The sequence below is a fragment of the Trichosurus vulpecula genome, chromosome 5, assembly GCF_011100635.1.
Source record: "Trichosurus vulpecula isolate mTriVul1 chromosome 5, mTriVul1.pri, whole genome shotgun sequence".
In the NCBI taxonomy this organism is placed as follows: Eukaryota; Metazoa; Chordata; class Mammalia; order Diprotodontia; family Phalangeridae; genus Trichosurus; species Trichosurus vulpecula.
In genome coordinates, this window is record NC_050577.1 from 103,034,192 (window position 1) to 103,056,568 (window position 22,377).

Genomic DNA, 22,377 nt, shown 5'->3' on the forward strand with positions numbered 1-22,377 from the left:
TATACATATACATATACGCATTGCACGTATTTATAAAGTATACATTGCATACACACACACACACACACACATACACTCACATACTGCACTTCATTTTTTTCCTAGATGAAGAAAGCAAGGCTAAGAAAGCTAAGTGACTTGACCATAGTCACCTTTTTCAATAATTGAGATGTATCTAACTGTTTTTTGCAGGATGGACACAGAGGCCATTAGAAAGGATTGCAACTCCACATGGGCACAAGGAGTTTAGAATTCAGGACAGGGGCTGTTCTTGTGGTTGTGTGTGTAAGTATGAGAACAAAAGACAAGGAAAGATAAAATCATAGTGAAGTGAATGCTATACTTGGAATCAGGAAGAGCTGGGTTCAAATATAGCCTCAGAGACATTGGACAAATCAATTGATCTTTCATGTCCTTAGTACGCCAACTGTAAAATGAGGAAGTCAGCCTCCAAAATACCTTTCAATTATCCATGAAATATTAGAAAAGAAAAATTGACAGGGCTTAGGGGTGAATGAACTAGGTAGTAGGGGAAGAGAGAATAGAGAAGATGAAAAATCAGTACCTAAGTGACTGTATTGGTATCCCCAGTTCTTATTACAATGCCAAAATATTATAAGTATATAATTAAATATCTTTTTACTTCCTTTCTTCCTTCCTTCACACCTTCCTTTCTTCCTTTCTAAGTCTCATGCATCCATGTCACAAACAGCAATATTGGTAACATTCAATATTGGTTACTCATATTAATCACTTCAGAGCTGAATTCCCCTCATGCAGCCTCACGATAATGCAGCATCTTCTTCAGAGCCCTTCTTAGTTTCGAGCTGTTCAGAATCAGGAAGGCAGAATGGATGGAGATGCCAGAATAGATCACTATCTCCCATACCCAATAGTGAGAGCTGCAAACTGAAATAGGTGCTGCGAGGGAGATGATAATAGGCAGAACGTATAACGCATAGAGAATGAGAAAGAAAAAAAGTGACTTCACAGTTGTAACATGGACCTGCATACTTGGATGCTGAGGACCAGCACTACGGTGCTGCATGTTTCTCAAGTGTCGGCACAGGGAGGAAATTAGCAAGATGGTGGAGGCAAGGAAGAAGAGGAAAGGAATTAACAAAATAAACATTTGCAGTGGCAATAAAAAATGACTCTGGAATGCTCTTATGACATCATCAAAAGTGGTCTTTTCTGAGTAATTCCCAGTGACTGGCAGTTGGAAAACAAGAGAGGTCTTTACAAAAGATAAGATAAATATCAAAATGCATATCACTAAGGACCACAACAGTAGCCAGGGGACAAATCCAGAAATTCTCCACTTCAGCCAGAGAAAGATGGGGTGAGTGAAGGATGAAATTTTCACACAGTAGAAAACAGCAAGCCAGGTGGTGAACCAGAATGAGACCGTGTTAGCAAAATTCCAGAAAATGTCAATGTATAGCTTTCTGCTAGTTAGGAAGAAATATGAGAAGAAGTTGCTAAAAACTGCTGCTCCCTGTAGAAAGAAGCGGGAGATGCTCAGGCTGGCCAGTATCATGTCACCAGGAAGCAGGGTCCAACATTGCACCCACTCCCTGCCCAGCACAATGATGATGAAACTATTTTCTATGATTCCTATGGTACACTCCAGGAGAAAAAAGATCATTAAGAAGAGAATGAGTGGGCTGGGCATTCTTTCTCCACTGAGCATCTGCTGAGGCTCTGATGTATGAGGACACCTTACCCAAAAGAGATCTAATAGCAAGCCAGACTCTCCAAGGGTTCAGCAGGAGCCCAGCTGGAAGAGAAAGTGGGGGAGCAGGAGGAGACTATGTGTGCCTCGTGTGGATTGGGAAAGAATCCTACCGCCTCTATGAATGCAAATCTGACATAGATCACTCTCTGAACACAGTCTTTAGATTTGCATGTCCTTTACCAGAGCCAGGGCCAAGGAAATATCCGGATCTGGGCTACTGATCCTGTCATCTTTCAAGAACCCCTTCAAAATGCAAACTTGTTCCCTGTCTATCCTGCTTCCCTCCCTTAAGTCTAGCTACAAGGCTCCCCCAGATCTTCCCCAACTCCAGTTGTTTTAGTGATGCCCTTATCTACCACCCTCCCCACTCCACTATTAAACATCCTCCTGTCTATAACGTAAACACTTAGTGTTCCATTCATGCCCTGGATTCACACATCTATTTTGCTCTCCCACTTTGTAGATGTCAAGTTGACATTGAACCACTTATTGCATCTTTTTGAGCCTCACCATTCAACCACTTCTGAATCTGTATGGAATGAAGGCACAGACTTAGCCTACTTCATTTTACCTTGGGCCAACTTTGCTCTATAAGTAAAGTGAGAAGCAATTCAACACAGTAGAAATCATACTGGATGTGAAATCAAAAGGTCTGGATTCAAATCCTGGCTCTGCCAATAACTACACTTTCTCACCATCTCTGGAGCTCAGTTTTCTCACCTGTACATTGAGGGGTTGGACTATCTGATCTCTGAGGTCCCTTTCAAATTTAAATCAATGTTTTTTCCCATTGGGTCCTGTGATAGTAGTTCAGATGAGCCAATTCAGAATTGGGAGAACGGAAGGATGGGCTAGGGGAAGGCCTCTTATAACAGGAGTAGTGAGAGGGCATCAAGAGAACAAAGTGGAAGAGGGTCTGTCAGCACAAAAAGCCCAGCCTATGTATGCCAATGAAAGAGAGTTAAGGGAGCATGAAGGACAAATTTTTAAAAGAACAGGGATAAAGAGGAACTAAGGTGAAAGAGTCAAAGGGAGTACTTGGATCTCTACTCACATATGTATGTCCTGAAAGCTAAGCCAGGTTCTAGACACATCATGGGTCAGTGTCCAGTAAAAATTACATCTCACGAAATTACCAACCAACCAGAGATTACATTCATCCAAAGCAAAGGACATTTAGTGTGATAGCATAGCAAAACAAGTGACAAGAAAGATTCTCCTATACACGGTGCTGCCATATCTCCACTGAGAGAAAGGATGCACAAAGTGCATAATCAAGGTAACTCGTGTTTCTAATACTGATGCTTGTCTCTCCACAGAGCAACCAGTATCCTTTGGTGGTATCATCAGGGGAGCTGCTTCCTCCAGTGAATCTTTTATCAGTTCCATCTTGATCTCTGCTAAGGCGCTCTACTGAATTGTTGCCGCTGAGTTGCGATCCAGTGGTCTTCAGCTACTTTTTCCCAATTCTTTAGTTCATAGCCCCAGGACCATTACAATTCCTTTGTGACTATACTCTCTAGTCAGCTACATCTAGCCAGCTAACAACAGAAGTTCTTAGAAATTTAAGCCTGTTTTTTAAATCGACCTATGTCTTCCTCACCTGCCACCCATGACCCTATGCTACTATGTCATTTGAGTTTAGAAATATCCTTTTCTTCCAGAACCTTCCCATTGATCCCTAAGTCACCCTGGGATCTGGCCACCTGACTTTGGATGCTCTGTTTTCTCTCCAGAGACTAACAATTTTTCAGTCCAGAATATGGCTACCATTTGTCCAACCTCTGCACACCCATATCATGTCTTTCCTCCGAGGTCTTCATGATGACCTCTGTGAGGTCTATATCAGTTCTATGAGAAATGAATGTTTCTCTCTTATATTTAATAACTGATTATTGCATTAGGAACAAAGTTTTTCCCCTTTTTCTACTTCCTCATATAGAAATCAACCAGTGAGGGAAATCTGTCTTAGAGATTTACCCAACTCAAGATCTAATCAGACAGTAAAAGAAATTATAAATTTAGGATAATGGGTGTATTTCTGCTCATTTAGTTTGTGTTTTCTCAAACAGGTCTGGGGAAATGTTGATTAACCAATCAGAGTTGAGTAGGCACCCCTTGGGAATATCTCCTCTTAGAAGAACATATAAACCATGACCCCCACCACCATTAGGGGGCTTTGGTCTGAGAGAGATGGCCAAATGACCATCCTTTTATTAATAACCTGCTGGCTTTATTAATAAAATTATTAAATTACCCAGAAACTATGTCTCTTGAATCTTTAAATTGTCACAGTTCAGGATCCTACTACCAACCTCTAGTCTCTCTTCCCTCTAAAACCTTCCCAGCCATCCCTACATCAGCCCAACATCGAATCTTCAACCCCTAAGACCTTCTTCAGTGCTCCAGAAACAATCCTTGTCTAGAAACATCATCAAAAGCCATGTACTGACTCCTGAGCAGACTCCATCAGGCCACATCTTTGTTTCGTCTTGACTACCCCAAGGTAGATTATGCAGGACCCAAATATCACCACTTACCATGAGGTTGAATATTGAAGGAGGACTTTGAATAGTCAATCGAATCACTTGCCACTTAATAGACTGCTTTACAGCCACAGAAATTCTGCCTGGAATTACTCCTCAGTAATTGGCATAAGCCAGCTTCTTCAGATCCCTACAATTTTGAACATCAACAATTGATGTGCAAAATCTATTCCCCATCCCCAGTTACTTGCTCCTTTACTCTTATCACTGTTATCTCTACTCCCTAAGTGTTCCTCTCCAGAGCTATGTTCACCACCCACTGTGCTCTATGAAATGCCTGTTCCATAATTAACTAATAGATTTTCGCCTTAAACTTTTTCCTTTCTCATTCTTTACTTCTTCTGGCTCTCACTGAGCTCTAGTTTCCACCTGATAATACTCCTGGCCACCCTTTCCGGTAATAGTGAAATTTACTCATATCCCTCTCCTTGTCTTCTATTCATATGCTACCAAATAAAGTTGGAGATAATCATGAAATCATGCTGACTTGGTCCTCTACAAAATTATAATACATTATCTCAACTGGGCCTCTGCTAGAGCTAGACACTCTTTTTGTATTTCCTTAATCAATTTGCTATCCCATTGACCACAATGGTTGTTATAAACATTCTCATTGCTCTTTGTGCCCTCTAAAGTATCTCTTCCCACTACCATCCAATTTGAGAACCTCACTCCATACTTCATAGAAAAAAACATTGAGGCTATTCACTAAGAAATTCTTCTTCTCTCCTCCATTTTCCTTGCCAAGGCAAACTCTCAATGTGTACTCTTGATCCTACCCCCTTTTATCTTCTCAAGTAGATTGCCTCTCTACAATCTTTCTCTCTCCCATTTTCAATGTCTTTTCCCATCTCTTAGCTCCTTTTCTTCCTACAAACATGCCCATGTATCACCCATTGCCTCTCAATCTGATCATCCTTGCTAGCTACCATTCTAGATGTCTCTTCTCCATCTTAGCTAAACTTCTTAAGATAATCATCTATACACCTGCTCCCATATCCTCTACTCTCACTTCACTAAAAACTCCCTGCAATCTGACTTCTGATCTCATCATTCAACTGAAACTGTTTTCTCCAAAGTTATAAATGGTCTTTTAATTGCCAAATCTAATAGTCTTTTCCTGAGCCTCATCCTTCCTGAACTCTCTGAAGCCTTTGAAACTGACATCAATTAAATCCTGTATGTCTCCCAAGGCTCTATCCACAACCTTCTTTTCATCTCCATCTATGCTATGTCCTTTGCTGATCTCAACAGCTTACATAGACTAAATTATCATCTCTATGTAGATCCTTCCCAGAGCTATATATCCAGCCATAACGTCTTTCCTGAACTCCAATCAAATATCATCAACTGCCTTTTGGACATCTCAAATGGGATGTCTTTTAGCCATTTTAAGATGTTCCAAACAAAATCCACTCCTCTTCCCACATTTTCTCTTATTCTGGAGAGAATTGGCATCCTCCAAATCTTGCAGGCTCATAACTTAGGTGTCAATCTCAACTCCTCACACATACTCATCCCACATATCCAATATGTTGTTATCATTTGTACCTTCATGTCTCTTGTCTTTGTCCTGTTTGATCCACTTAGGCCAACCTTGTTCAGTCTCTCATTGACTCAGTATAAGACAATATCGCAATAGCCTTCTGACTGGTATCCATACCTCAGTTTTCTCTGATTTTCTTAAAGTCATAGTCCCACAATATCACCCCACTACTTAATATATTCCAATGGTTTTCTATTACTCATATGATAAAATATAACATGCTTTATTGGGCATTTCAAGGCTTTCGTAATCTAATTCCTACCTTTCTTACACTTTATTCTTTTCCACACACTCTACAATCATGCTGCTCTGACCCACTTGATATTCCTCACAAACTACACACCATCTCCTGTCCCATGACTTTACAACAGCTATCTGCCATGCTTGATATGTCCTCCCACTCACCACCACTTCCTGACTTCTCTTAAAACTGAGCTCAGGAGATAGGGGGTGGGGCAGAGCTAAGATGTCAGAGTAAAAGTAGGGATGTGCTTAAGCTCTCTTCCAAACCCCTCCAAATACCTGCAAAAATAACTTTACACAAATTCTAGAGCTACAGAACCCACAAAATGACAGCGTGAAGCAAATCTCCAACCTAAGACAACCAGAAGGGATCTATCACACCGGGCTGGGAGTGGAGCACAGTCCAATGTGAGCCTTGCAGGCACAGACTGGGCCAGAGCAGGCCTCAAGGGATTGAATCACTGGCATCTGTGGTGGTTTCCAGACTTCTCAACCCACAAACACCAAAGTAGAAGGTTAGTGGGGAAACTCTGTCAGACCTCGGTGAGAGAAGAGCACAGTCTGGCACCAGCCCTGAGGTGGCAGAAGTGGCGGTGGTGGTAGCAGCAGCAGCAGGTGCTTCTGGAGCTCCAGGCCCACAGATGGTGGGGGATCAAGCAGCTGATCAGAGGAGGACTGCAGGGATCACTTTGCTGGTGCACTGCTTAGATCTGGGTCATAGTCCTGGGTGGCAGTCCTGGGGTGAGGAGGGACACTAGCATGACAGAGTTTGTGGCAGCTGTGGAGAGGGAATTCTCCTCACAGTTCCAAGGTAGAAAAGAGTGCTTGTGATCACTCACAGACCAGAGCACAGGCCAAGAGAGAAGTAACACCTCTCCTTTGATCATACCACCATGGAAGAACTGAAAATTTACAGGTGACTAGAAGTATCTCTGACAACAGTTGCGCAAAAACCTTGAAACTTGGAACAGAGCACTATTCACTCTGGAAGCAGAGTCCTACCTTGACAAAAAGCTCAAAAGTCAAGTAACTGACTGGGAAAATGAGCAAACAATGTAAAAAAATCAGACTATAGAATCTTACTTTGGGGACAAAGAAGATCAAAATATACAACCAGAAGACAACAAAGTCAAACCTCTTATATCCAAAGCCTCCAAGAAAAATGTGAATTGGTCACAGGCCATGGAAGCATTCAAAAAGGAGTTTGAAAATCAGGTAAGAGAAGTAGAGGAAAAATTGGGAAGAGAAATGTGAGTGATGAAAGAAAATTGTGAAAAATGAGTCAACAGCTTGCCAAAGCAGACCCCAAAAATACTGAAGAAAATAACACCTTAAAAAATATACTAACCCAAATGGCAAAAGAGCTCCAAAAAAACAATGAGGAGAAGAATGCCTTAAAAAGTAGAATTGACCAAATGGAAAAAGGAGGTCCAAAAGATCACTGAAGAAAATAATTCCTTAAAAATTAGAATGGAGCAAATTGAAGTTAATGACTTTATAAAAAATCAAGAAATGATAAAACAGAACCAAATGAATGAAAAAATAGAAGACAATGTAAAATATCTCATTGGAAAAACCAGTGACCTGGAAAATAGATCCAGGAGAGATAATTTTAAAATTATTGGACTACCTGAAAGCCATAATCAAAAAAAAAGAGCCTAGACATCATCTTTCAAGAAATTATCAAGGAAAACTTCCCTGATATTCTAGAACCAGAGGGTAAAGTAGAAATTGAAAGAATCCACCAATCACCTCTTGAAAAAGATCCCAAAAGGAAAACTCCTAGGACTATTGAAGCCAAATTCCAGAGTTCCCAGGTCAAGGAGAAAATATTGCAAGCAGCCAGAAAGAAACCATCTGAGTATTGTGGAAACATAATCAGGATAACACAAGATCTTGCAGCTTCTACTTTAAGGGATCAAAGGGGTTGTAATATGATATTCTAGAAGTCAAAGGAGCTAGCATTAAAACCAAGAATTACCTACCCAGCAAAACTGATTATAATACTTCAGGGGGAAAAAATGGATTTTCAATGAAATAGAGGACTTTCAAGGATTCTCGATGAAAAGACCAAGGCTGAACAGAAAATTTGACTTTCAAATAAAAGAATCAAGAGAAGCATGCAAAGGTAAACAGGAAAGGGAAATAATAAGGGACTTATTAAAGTTGAACTGTTTAGATCCCTACCTGGAAAAATGATATTTGTAACTCACTGTAACTCATTGTAACTTGAGTATTAGGGTAGTTGAAGGGAATATATATATATATATATATGTATATGCATATATACATATATATACACACACACATATATACATACATACACACATACATATATATGTATATGTATATATAGACAGGGGGCATAGGGTGAGTTGAATATGAAGGGATGATATCTAAAAAATAAAATTAAGGGGTGAGAGAAGAATATATTGGGAGGAGAAAGGAAATGATAGAATAGCATAAATTATCTCACATTAAAAAAGTAAGAAAAAGCTGTTACAATGGAGGGGAAGAGGTGGAAAGTGAAAGGGTATGAGTCAAACTTACTCTCATCAGATTTGGCTTAAGGAGGGAATAACATACATGCTTAATTGGGTATCTGACCCTACAGGAAAGTAGGGGGGAAGTGCACAATGGGGAGGGGAATGAAAAGGGACAGGGTAAAAGGAGAAAATAAAATAAATGGGAGGCAGGATAGGATGAAGGGAAATATAGTTAGTCTTTCACAATATGACTATTATGGAAATGCTTTGCATAAGTACACATGTATAGTTTATATTGAATTGCTTGCCTTCTAAATGAGGGTGGGTGGGGAGGGAAGAAGGGAGATAATCTGGAACTCAAAGTTTTAAAAACAAATGTTAAAAATTGTTTTCACATGCAACTGGGAAATAAGATATACAGGCAATGGGATATAGAAATCTATCTTTCCCTACAAGAAAGTAAGGGGGAAGGGAATAAGGGTGGGAAGGGGGTGATTAAAGTGAGGGCAGACTGGGGGAAAGGGCAATCAGAATGAATGCTCTCTTCGGGTGGGGGTAGGGGAGAGATGGAGAGAAAATTTGGACATCAAAATCTTATGAAAATGAATGTTGATAACTAAAAATAAATAAAGTTAAAAGAAAAAGACTCAGCTCAAATTCCACCCTCGAGAAGAGGCCTTTCGCTGCCTACTAAAACTGCCTTCCATTAACACTGTATGTATCTTGTATGTAAATAGTTATTTACACATTGTCTTCCTCATTAGAATGGGAGATTCTTGATGACAGGGACCATGGTTTTATCTTTCTTTGTATCCACAGTGCTAAATGACTGACTGACTCCTTTCTACTGTCATCATACCAACCTTGTTGCAAGAAAATCTTACCCTTATGAGATAAATTGAAAAGGGCTGAATGTGTCTGACAATCTTTGTACTATTACCTAGTCAGTAACAAAATCAGAAGAAAGAGAGAGGAGAAGGAGAAGGAGAAGAAGGAGAAGGAGAAGGAGAAGGAGAAGGAGAAGGAGAAGGAGAAGGAGAAGGAGAAGGAGAAGGAGAAGAAGAAGGAGAAGAAGAAGGAGGAGGAGGAGGAGGAGGAGGAGGAGGAGGAGGAGGAGGAGAAGGAGAAGAAAGGAAAGAAAGAAATTAAGGAAAAAAGGATGGAGGAAAGAAGGAAGGAAGGAAGGAAGGAAGGAAGGGAGGAAGGGAGGGAGGGAGGGAGGAAGAGAGGAAGAGAGACCTTCCTTAACTCCCTTTTTCAATACCTGGACATGGTCTGGGTATTAGTTGGTTTCCACAGCAAAGCTTTTTCTTTTTTAAATAACTGAAATTTAAATAGATTTTTGCATAGATGACCTCATTTGCCTTGCAGAGCAACCTTGTAAGAAAATGGCTATGGCTATCATTATCCCCATTTTACAAATGAGGAAACTGAGACTCAAAGGCATTAAGTGACTCATGTGTTGTCACTCTACACCTAATCTTCTGCTCTAATATCAGCTCTCACCAAAAGCTATGCTTCTAACCAGCTTTACTCCAATAATCGTTGCTGCCTACTCCCTAAGAGCAAGGTCTCTGGTTATTCCTCCTTGTCACATACTTATGTTCTCTTTTGTGTTACTGTGCTTATGGGCAGTAAAAGACAATCCAAATATGATCTATTACTTTCAGAAATCCAGGAGCTCAGGCTGAAGTCCCAGGTGGTGAGCATCCTATGCAAATTGTTGGTTATGGGCACTGAAAAAAAGTGCTGTAGAAAGTGCTCAGTGAAATTGTGAAATCCAATTTGGGCGTTATAGACTATGACAGCTGAGACTTAGCATTATTGTAGTGCCACTCCCCAGACACCAATCAGCTCTACCAACTACTTGCTCTGGTAACAGTAACAACAACAACAACAACAGCTAGCACTTGTATAGAGTTTGCAGGTTCGCAAATGCTTTAAAAATATTATCTTATTTTATCCTCATAACAAACTTGAGAAGGAGGTGCTGTTATTATCCCATGTTGTAAAGGAGGAAACTGAAGCAGAGGTTAAATGACTTGCCCAGGTTACACAGCTAACAAATGTCTGAGGCTGAATTTATTTTTTTTTTGTTTTTTTTAATTTATAAAAGAAAACAAGCATTTCCATAACATAGTACAATTTTTAAAAAGACGATTGCACATGAAACTGCATCTCTGCTATGCACAACTGGTTTTCCTTTCAAATATAAAACAAAATTATCATATCAATTTCTTTTTTTACTTCCCTCTTCCCCCCCCCCACCATAGATATGGCTACAATTAGAACAAATAGGGGTGTGTGTGTGTCTGTGTCTGTGTCTGTGTGTGTGTCCATGTGATTGTTAGATGGCTTTCCTGGGGGGAAGTTTTTACTCATCTAATTGAATATGGAAAAGAATTTGTTGCAATATTTAGCAGACATTGCTTCAAAAACTAATGAACTTAATATACTATTGCAGGGTAAGAAAACAAAAATAGAAAGTATGATTGAGAGCCACAAAGTATGATTTGGAGCCGCAAAATTGATAACAATACTGACTGTTTTGTGACATTACATTATTTCCTATGAGAAAGTGAACTGCCTATTAAAAAAGATATCAGTGATCTCTGAAATTTTTTAAAATGACTTTCAATAAAAAATCTCCCTGAATATTCCAATAAATTACATTGGATTTGCAATTTATATGACATGTCTTTTATGTCTCTAGCTAATGAATTGATAATGGATGAAAAACAAAAATTGTATTGATATAACAATGGATTTTAGACTACAGTCATTCAAAACTGATCGTCTTGTAAATGTTTGGCTAGAAAAAATTAAATTTTCATCACTCAGCAACAGAGCTTTAAAATTATCCTACCATTTTCTACCACATCCTTCAGTGGTCAAGCATTTTCATTTTATTCTTGCTGTAATTCAAAATGCAGAAATAAAATCAATGCAGAATCAGATGTAAAAATTTGTGGTGGACTGATATTGATCAAAATATTACAAATCTTTATTCAAATAAAGAAAATCAAAAATCCAAATCAAATTTATATACCATTATTATAGTATGCTGAATAGCATCCAAGTTGTCACTTATTTTATCTAAAATGTTATTTTTATTCAACAAAAATATAAAGAAATTTAATCTGAAGTCTTGCAGGTCATATGTAAGCATATGAAGTCTTACTGAATTACTTCATTTAATTCTTAGAGAATATCCAATATAAAATATTTAAGTGTTTTATAATTTTACATTTAGTACTCAACTGTATATTTTTAAATTATATAATTTACATTTTAATTTTGTGCTTTTGAGGACAAAAGTTATCATTTTAGTTATTATAAGTAGTAATAATATTAATTTCGCTTGGGAAGTCGTAATACATTTGTTGTTGTTGTTGTTGTTGTTGTAGTAAGAAGGTAAAAAAAAACAAAAGAGTTAGAACCACTGGTCAAGGGTCTTGATTTGAACTCAAAAGACCTGAATTTAAGTTACCTGTGTGACTTTGGAGTAACTTCATTTCTCTAGGTTTCATTTTCCTCTCATGTAAATGGCTTTTAAGGGCCTTTCAGCTCTGAATCAAAGAAGATTCCATTAACTTCTTCCCAGTAAAAAACTGTTCCACAAAATTTACTTACAATGGCATCTTCTAATATCTGGCATTGACTCTAGCAACCTGAGCTTCTTACAGCCTATAATGGCAAGCATAGTAGGACATTTTGTTGTTTTTTGTTTGAGTGTTTCTCAGCACTAAAGCAATGCAGTGGCTTTGATTCAGTCTTGCCTTTGTTTCAATCAAGAGCGTTTGATTGAATTGGGAGTCTTTGATGACTCACTTAAGTCACAGGAAGGCCTAGGTCACACGGATTTGAGTCACATGGTTGTAATGCCCTCTGACCCTGAAGAAGTGCATATATACTCTGAGGTTAGCATTTTGCTTGGGGCTCACTCACTGCAAGAGTGTTGTGTGATTTGACCAGAGAAGACTCTGGGTTGCCATTACTAAGGAACCCCTCAGCTTTGAGAAACCCAGATGTTAGTGCTCCTCACTCTGGTAACTATGTATGTAATATCTTGGTCAGACAGTTGGAAGCTTGTCTGCTGATTTGTGTTATTTGCTCCATTTATATAATTTCTGCTTACAATTTCTTTTTGTGTTTTTTCTGAAGTTCAGGGTGCTGATATCTTCCCCTGAACTAAGTGAATTATATACGTATGTTTAATTAAAGTGAGATTGTAAATCCCTTAAAGTTGCTTTCCTTAGAAAAGCAGATCAAAGAACCTGTGCTACCAGCCTTCCTGTGTGCTGGTGTTATTGGCCTTATACAGCCACAGTAGCAGCAAGCAGGATTGTTGTTACACAGCCTGCTTTCCATAATTAATGTTCTAACCAAGATTTCCTCACATTGTTTTTTTCAAACAGTTTCTGTCCTAGCCAGAACAAAAGACATTAAAATAACATGTAAACAGAAATTTTAAGTTTTGTAATAGAAAAATAAAGTATTTTCACTGAATGAATGTTGTGACAAAAAAAGTATTGGTGACAGACATAAATATTTAGTTTTTGGAATGTCAACCAAAGTTCACCTATCCTGAGGGTCATTTGTAAGAAGGTAACTGTGGTTATTTCAAAAAGAAAAAAATGTCCTTTGAAAGCTACATGATTTTTTTTCTTTTCTTAGAAGACTAGGACACAGAGATAAAGGTGAAAAATAACAGGAAACCAATGAGAGTATTCCACTGGCACTATCCAAATATAAGGAGAAAGGAAGGCCTCCAGCATGCAGGCTGGAGACCCCTTACAGCGAGCTCAAGGGAAGACAAGAGTGAAGCAGGATGGGCAGACCTAGACAGGCATCAATAAGGCCTCACTGGAAGTCAGACACTCCTAAATCCATGAGATCACAGATGCATTTGAATCTATGAGTAGAGGAATAATGAATGAGGAAAATGTTCAATTTCTATCAAGACTTCAATACGATGAAATTTTTTAAGTCAAAGGATGTGCTCTGCTCCAGGCCTCAGTGGAGTCATTTCTTTGGTATGGTAGAGAGAGGTGCATATCTTATGTAGGAGATGGTATCCCCTTGCCATTCCAGAAGGTTTTAGGCAGAAGAAGAAGCTGGGAGTTGCCAAGGATAAGGATGAAGGGATGAACAGTCGTGCACAGGCAAAGCACAATTTGCCATGGCCAGTACCAGCTATCCTCAAAGCCTGAAAAGGCAGAATCAATGATAAAAGACATAAAAGAAAGAGCATAAATAACTAGGAAAGAGACCAGAGACTTCAGAGCTCTGGTGCGGGTACTATGGGCACGATGTTCCCCCCCCTCCAGTAGTGTTTCCACAGAGAGGAAATCAGCAGAGCTATTGAGACTGCAAACATAGAAGAGAGGATAGAATAAGTAATGAGTTTCAAAGAGAAAAAATAGAGGATTTTTAGTTTCCTAGTGAAGCCAAATAAGGTTATGTTCCCAGAGAATGTCCCCTGCAAAAATGCCTAGTACAAAGCAATAAACAGCATAGTGACAATGAAAGAGATTAGCAGGGAGGCTAGTAGGAACCAAGGTACTAGTTCCTTGACTCTCCACTTCAGCCAAAGGAAAATGGGGTGAGTGAAGTTTGCAGTCTTCACACAGAAGAGGACACTAAGCCAAGTACCAAACTAGAATGTGGCCATATTCAGAAAATCCCAGGAAATTCCAAAGTACTGGAGGGAAGGCTCCTTGGAATACTGCCGGTGGTGAAGAAAATAGTAAAAGTTGTATATCATTCCAAGCCACTGCAGGCAGAAGCAGAAGGCACCCAAACTGATCAGGATCATGTCACAGGGAGACAGCCAGTGGAATTGAACCCACTCCCTTCCCAATACCACAACAATGAAGCCATTAGCCATGATCCCTAGGGAGCACAACGTGATATAAAGAACCATGGTGAACATCATGAATGTTCCCACCAATTCAGTCATTCGTCTAATGACACTTCTTGCTTAGTTCTCTGCTGGCCTTGAACTCATGGAGCTCCCGCTTTGCTTGATGAGATGTGTAGGGAGAATGTTCTACCTTCTCTCCAACTCACAGCATAATTAGAGAGTCTTGTGAGGTTGGGGAGAAAAGGGCCTTACAGCACAATGTGGATGCTAATCTCCATCAACCTTAGTTTCAACTGCTCTTGTCAAATGCATGTGATGTCTTGCCTGGATCAGTGAAAATAATTTCTCTGGGCTCCTGTCATGGAAATTGAATATTTATAACATAAAATATTAAATCAAGAGCTTGAAGTATCTTCAGTTGCCATCTAGTACCAATCCCAAATTTTGTGAATGATAAAATTGAGGGCCAGCAAGACTGTGACTTGCCCAAGGAAACACAAGTATTAAGCAGCAGGGGTGGGATTTGAACCTACATCTTCCAGTTTGAGAGCTAGTACTCCTTTCACCGTACCATGCTGCGCCCCCAACCCTACTCCCTAAAAACAGGACTATTCTTCCAGATGACCTGCCAACACTTACAGTATAGAGTGTGTGTTGCCCTTTCATTATAGGTAAGTGTAAGAGAAAGAAGAATTAATATTTTGTGACAATATATACAAAATGTTCTTTTTCAAAGATGAACACTCCTCTCGGAGGGGCCTTTACCTAATGATAAATAAACAGGGAAATGATTACAAATAGTAAGCCTGCCTACAATCTCAGTTTTGAAAATGAACTAGGAATCCAAGTTGACCCAGAGAGAAGAAGCATGGAAAGGGGGTGCCCTGGAAAGGAGGGAAAGTTTCTAACAGGAAGACAATTGGAGCGTGCCAGAGAATCGTACAGAGAATCATGTAGAGAAGCCAGGCACCCCTTCAGTCGACCCCTGGAGGCTTGAAGCCAAGAACAGAACCAGCCACAACAACCAGCTAGTAAATTTCCTTCAGGTAAACCAAAATAGAGAAAAATGTGTGAAAGGTATTTCAAATATTCCAGGTATGAGATACCAAACACCCAGGAGGATGAAAAAAGTAATAGTATATTAATTAAAGGTGGCCTGAAGCCTAGAAAAGGAATGGCCAGAGAACAATTTGTGTGAAAATTGCACAGTAGGTCAGTGTGGTGTTAGTAGATGCAAACTCTACATGAGTTAATATATCATGTGGCAGCCAAAAGAACTAGTAGGACTTTAGGGTCCCTTAATAGAAACATGGTATCCAGAATCAGGGAGATGTATAGTTCCATTGGTCTCTACCCTAGTCAGAGCATATGTCAAGTATCATGTTTTGTTTTAGTTGATATATCTTAGGAAGAATGCTAAAAAGAGAAGGGCCATTAGAATGGTGAAGAGATAGGAAACCATTCCATTTGGGGGTTGGCTTAAATAACTAGTTTGGTTAGCCCAGAAAAAAAGGAAAAAGGAAGTGGCTTTCTTTGTAATCATGTATTTTATTTTGTGAATTTAAAAAGATTATTCTAAGACAGGGAATATAGACTTAACTGGATAGTCAATGGGGTCTGTGACCCAAAATAAGTTAAGAACCCCTGCTTTAGCCATTAATTTTAACTACTTCTTGATGGATGATTAAATGAAATGTCCTCAGGTAATTTTCATGTTCCAGCCCAGCTGCCACAGAGGAGTCATAGGTATATAAAACTTGAAAAAAGTTCAGAAACTATCTTTTTTAAACTATTTGGGTCCCAGGCCCCTTGGAATTCTGGTAAAGCCAATGAACCTCTTCTCAGAATAATGTTTTAAGTGAATAAAATATATAGAATTAAAAAGCAAACAACTGACATTAAAATAGATATCAAGAAATATGTACATATTTTTAAGTGCATAGACCCAAGTTAAGAACCCCTGACCTAGTCAAACCCATTCATTTTAAAGGAAGACTGAGACCTGGAAAAGTTAAGTGATTCATCCAAGGTCACAGAAGTAATAGACATCTGGAGAAAGATTTGAACCCAGGTCATCTGAGTCCAGAACCAGTGTACTTTTCATTGCCTCTCCCTTTTACAGAACATAGAAAGGCAGCTGGAGAAAGAAAGGGAGGATTCTCTAAACTTCAAGAATCAGTTGGGAGCACTGACGGAAGCAAGAAACATAGTACCTAAATGCTGGGAAAAGGAGAGAAATGGTTTTTATTAATATGGAATTGCATTCCCAGAATACACACCCATTGACAGTAAGAAGAGGGAAGTGCACTGAGTGGCAGGTAGAAAGCACACTGAAAGTTTAACTGTACTGAAAAGAAGCAGGGATTGTCAAAAAGGCTTCATGTAAGCCTGCCCACCCTGGAAAAGAGGCCTTTCCTTCTATGCTGTTAACACTTTCTTATTAGAGGCCAAGTAACAGTGTTGCCCTTGCAAGGACAGGCAGCCATCCCTCTGGCTTTATGTCACCTGGATTCCTGCACAATCCCCCATCCTGGGGATTGAAGTCCATAGATGTTGAGATGGGGTTCCATCTTGCTCTTTATCTGCAGTGAGAAAAAGTCTTATATCCATACTAGGGACATTTCTTAATTCATGAACAAGGCCTACATTCTTCCTCACTCTGCTCACCACTGAGTCACTATAGTCTCATGCACAAGATTTAATCCTAAAGCACTGTCTTCATCCAACCTCTGCAGACTGACTCTCCATGCACCTAGCTCTGAAGATTATTTTGTTCTATGGGATAGTTATCTTATTATCTCTATGTCTTCCCAAGGAATGGAGTGCCAAATTAAGGTCTCTTCTCCATCCATAAGACAGCAGCTTCTGTTCTCTTAGGTGGGACCTCACATTGTCCAGCCCAGGCCAGGATTCTGGGCCTTGATCTGGGTAAGAATAATTAGAAAGGAAGAAACAGAACATTCCAGGCAGATAGACAGATGCTCCTGGAAAGATTCAGTAGGGTCAATTATCAATAAAATAGTGGAGATAACTTTCCAAGCAAGAGGCATCTAAAATGTTAGCTCCACCACCATTCATAGGGCCTCTAAAAAAAATAGGATGACTACCATTCAACTGTAAATCCAATCAGATAACTGAAATTTTACCATGGCTTCCACACAATCTTTCTTTGGTTCACTTTATTTTGGACTAAGGTTACCTTGTTAAGTGTTTGAAATATCTACCTCCAGATTACTTTGAGTAATCAGTTAAACCCTGAATGAATTTATGAAAGTAAAATCTAGGGCCATAGTTGAAAGCAAGGAATAATTTTAATTTACTGAACAATAGAGATCTGAGGCATATAAAGAATGATGTAAAGGGGAGTTAAATGAAAAAAATAAAAACAGAGCATCTACAGAAGTGGAGGAGTGTATGGATTCAGAGCAGAGACAGAAGAGCATTTCAACTCATCCTAACTTTCAAAAAAAATTAGTCAAATGCAATGTAAATCAAAGGGATGCAAAGGGAACGACAGTAATTGAGCCTGTGGGAGATTTGCATCTATTTCTTTCAAGATGAATTGTCCTTGGCTTGCAATCACGTATCTTCCTGTTCAGTTCTACTGGGGTTCTGAATCACCAAAGAAGAACCCAGAGAGTCTAGAGGAGGAGAGGTTTCTCTAGAAATTTGTACATATTGTCAACCTGAAAGTTTGGTTAAAGGAGGCAAACAGGCTAGGTGATATATAAGTTCGTATTGTTTATTCTCTTAAAGCTAGCAGAGACATGATCATGGAATCAGAAGTAAACTTCTGATTGACTGAAAGAAGAAAGACAAGGTTTAAGTAACAGTTCCAACTCTAGTTTATGGTCTCCATATCGTAAGAAAGGAAGTTTCTTAGTTGAATAGGTCATAAATACAGTAAGACAAGACAATTGACAAGGCAATGTCACTTAGAGATTATGATCCCAAGGTGCAAATGTCTCTAGAATATCAAGATAAGAGAAATCCCACTGTTCTGGTTGCAGACATCCTGTCACCAATAGGAAGATACCCCCTGTCAATCTTATCTCATCTTTGAAGTTGCCAACACAGAAAAGGGCATCGTTAGAGTAGAGCAAAGCAGTTTGGATGATTAATTCAGGCTTTGGATCTCATTGGGGTTCAAATAATCTGAAATGATTGTCAATATCAACATCCATACTCCATCGTTGGTTGGTTGGTTGGTTGGTTTGTTGGTTGTTCTCCTTTGATTTGAAGAGGACCAAAATGACATCGCTATGTCCCAGTCAGGGTACAGCATTTCTGACTGTGGCCTATTAAACCAACGCAAGCTCTGGAAGGCTCTACCATAGGATATGGCACAAATAACCCACAGGAACATTTGTAGTGGGGACATCACTAAATTTGTGCATCGCACATTTCTGTATAGCTGCTGCCATTCTGTTTTCTTCGATGCAGGACTCCATGCCTCACAGTTCATTGCCAGTGTCTTTCAGGTCACACAATTGATTACAAAGTACTTCAGCAAGACTTGAGAGTGTCCTTGTATCACTTCTTCTGACCTCCATGTAAGCACTTTCCTTGTGTTAGTTCTCTGAAAAATAGTATTTTAGGCAAACATACATTTGTCACTCAAATGACATGGCCCAGCCCATTGGAGTTGGACTCCATTATTATGGATTATAGAAGAACTCTTTTATAAATCAAATAGGAAGCAGTATGTCACAGTTGAAATGTTGATGGACTTGGGGTCAAATCATGGCTCTGTCTTGTGCTGTCTGTGTGTGATCTGCTGCAAACTCTAAGGATGATGTGAGAAAATAGGGATGAAATCTGCAGAGGACAAGAAAGCTTGAAGAGATTTAACTATACATTGGAGTAGGGAGGATTCATATTAAGTCAAATCAATATGTTTTCATTGAATGGTTATAATATGCCAAGCACTATGTTAAGCTCTGGGAATACAAATAAAAGCAGAAAGACAAACCCTTCCCTCAAGGATCTTATATTCTAGGTTATATTCTAATAGGGGAAGACATATAAAAGTGAGCTGAAGGTGGGGTGGGATTGTAGACAAAGTCCAGGAGAGTTGGACTAAAGTCTGGAAAGGGATGAATATGTGACTGGCCTGAGCCTCTTCCTTAAAATAGAGGTGCTAGAAGGAAGCAGCCAATCAGAGATATAGTACACAGTGGCAGAAAGTATTTCCAATGTAAGAATTCTAGGAGGAAGATGTTTCTGGGGCATGTTAGTGAAAGTCCTGGAGAGTCAGGGGTGTAGACTAGAGATAATAAAAAATATCTCTCTAAGACATCAAAGTACCAGTACCTAGGACAATGTTTTGTACTTAGTAGGCACATAATTAATGTGGGTTGATTAAATGAGAAAATGAGAGAAGAATCTGGTAGCTTGACTCTTTGACAACATCATGATGGGAAAAACTGGTCCCTATTAGCTTCACAGACAGCACAAAGAAGACAACGAAGAAAATACTTAGTATCATTTTCCATGTCACCTCAAAACACAGTAGTTAATAGGGTTGCTCCCTTTTCAGAAGTCTCCATAAGCAGATAAGGAAAACAGTGTTGTTTATCTGTATATCTAGGTAAAAGAGAACAGATGCAAAGAGGTGAGTCATTTAACCCTCCCTTCATTTGGAGATGCAAATGCCCCTTGGATAGAGTTTCTATGGCTCCCTTCTCCGGTCCTTTTTCACCTAGCTAGCATTTGCCTAATCCTTACTGGAGCTGTCAGCAGTGGATATCCAGAAAGTGGAGCACCAGAACATAAAAAAATACTATCAGTCTACTACACGTGGTCCCATGTTCACATGGCCTGGGAGCAGAGTTGATGGATACCACCATTCCTCAATACCTGCATGTTCATTAAAGGAGGGTTATTTCCTTGGCAGCCCAATTCCAGAGTTTAGCCTTCTAGTCAAAAATGCAGATGTTTTGAGAAGTGCAGACTCGAGGGTTGATTCTCAGGACTGTGACAAACCCTGAGAAGAGCATCCTGAGCAATGTACCTCTTGAAATGAGACAGGATTATCCAACTGTGCCCTCTCCCAGATGGAGGAGCCAAAAAGGGGCTAAAGCCAAGACAGAGGGAGAACAAAACATTTTGGCTTGACTTGGACATTCCAAGTAGGTGTAATAGGAAAGGGATTATCTGTCCATACCATGTTTAACTTCCAAGGAAATAAAAGTCATCGGGTAACAACATTGCAGGAGTCTGTATAGGAGGACTCTCAGGAAGAAGAGTCATTAGAATGTCAGGGTGTTGACCTGATGGTAACCTTAAGTTCAGTTTATGTTGTAGGAAAATCCAAACTATAGTGTAGTACTGAGTTGGTCTACAGAACCCTGGGGAAAAGCGGAACCCCCTGGAGAGTGAAGGGAATTGTGTATATTTTGGATGAGTCATTGAGAATCCTTTTGTGATTTCTACATTTGAATTCCTTCCAGTCCCCTACAGCTCCCGCATTTTCAGTACAGTGAAATACAGGCAGTCATATTGAAAACCACGTTACCTTGAATAGTTACACAAGAGCTAGTTTCACCCACATTTATAGAAACCTAGACATAAGCTATACACAAACTATACTTGGAAACTTCCCATAATAAATTCTATGTGGAAATAATAGTTAACAAAATAATAACTTCAGAGGTCAAGATGAATTTCACTCTATTTGACCCAGTGTTCGAGGCCTCTGGACTACAGTTTATGGTATAATTACACACTCCTGACTCCTGAGTGGAAAGGAGAGCCAGTCTAATCAACCTAAACCTAAGTCACAAGGATAAGATACAGTCAGCCTCTTGCCCTCCACTTTTGACTGGGTAAAAGGGATTTTGTGTTCCCCAATTCTACTCTAGATTTAGTCCCAACTCTGATGTTCCTCATGTTATGAACTCTAATACAGTCAATATCATCCATCATTAACACTGTTCAGCTTTATTCAACAAACATTTATTAAGCATTTACTTTGGGCAAAGTCCAGTGCTAGTCACTGAGGATACAAAAAGAGATTCAACATAGATTCTGCTTCTCAATCACCACCATCAAGTGTTTTCCTAAGTATCCACTGTGGAGAGGGCATTACACTAAGTCCAAAGGACTCAAAAGAGGCTTCCAATACATCCTTTTTCTTCAAGGAGCCTACAATCTCATCAGAGACATGAACATATACTTACAAAAATAATTAACAATATAAGACAAAACATTTTAAGTGGCAAGTAAATGGGATATTCAGTAAGTCCTTCAGGAGTCCCCAGGAAGGAGCAATCACTGAAAACTAAGTAAGTAAAGAAAGTTTTCATAGAGTTTGTCCTTGAAAGAAATGTAGGATGTAGATGAGTTGAAAGAAGAGAGAAGAGCATGCCAGGCAGAAGGAACAACTGGAGGCAGGCCACCATGTTCAAGAAACAAAGAATAGGACATTTTGATCACCATTTTAGAGAATAATTTGTGGAGGGAGAGATAAGTTTGAAGAGTTTGGGAAGGACCAAATTATGAAGGGCCTTGAATGCTTGAAATCTAAGGGGTTTCTATTGTTTTCCTCCTTACTACTACTACTAATAATAATGTTAATAATATATTGTTAATATAATAGCATAAACTAGATACTTGCAAGTGAATATTTGGTCTAAAAAACAGCCTCTGTCTTCTAGTTGCTTGCAACCCAATGGGAAGAGAAAATTTCAACACATGGGCAAGGTAAAAAAGCAAAAACACAGCTCCTCTATTTCCCAGTCCCCTGTCTAAAGTGAGTCATTGGGCTGGCCCCTACAAATTTGGACTAGCCTTCTTGAGTGCATCATGACTACTTCATTACAAACATGCTGTATTACCTAGAATATAGACACCAATCCTGAAATGAGAGCTCTTGGGAAGATATGGATATGTTTCTGTGTGTCTATGTGTGTGTATACCTCTGTATATATCTATCTGTTGTGTATATATGG

At 39.3% G+C, this 22,377-nt stretch overlaps 1 protein-coding gene and 1 pseudogene across 1 annotated transcript; both read right to left on the reverse strand.

Moving 5' to 3' along the window:
- Positions 1–772: 772 nt before the first annotated feature.
- LOC118849856 (taste receptor type 2 member 134-like) lies at positions 773–1,675 on the reverse strand. Its single transcript, XM_036758905.1, has one exon. The coding sequence runs from the start codon at positions 1,673–1,675 to the stop codon at positions 773–775; it is 903 nt and encodes a 300-aa protein (XP_036614800.1).
- Positions 1,676–13,619: 11,944 nt separating this feature from the next.
- LOC118850983 lies at positions 13,620–14,521 on the reverse strand (annotated as a pseudogene).
- Between the last annotated feature and the right edge of the window lie 7,856 nt (positions 14,522–22,377).

Coding starts and splice junctions, on each gene's coding strand:
- LOC118849856 (XM_036758905.1), bottom strand. CDS start 1,675: ATGCCCAGCCCACTCATTCTCTTCTTAATGATCTTTTTTCTCCTGGAG.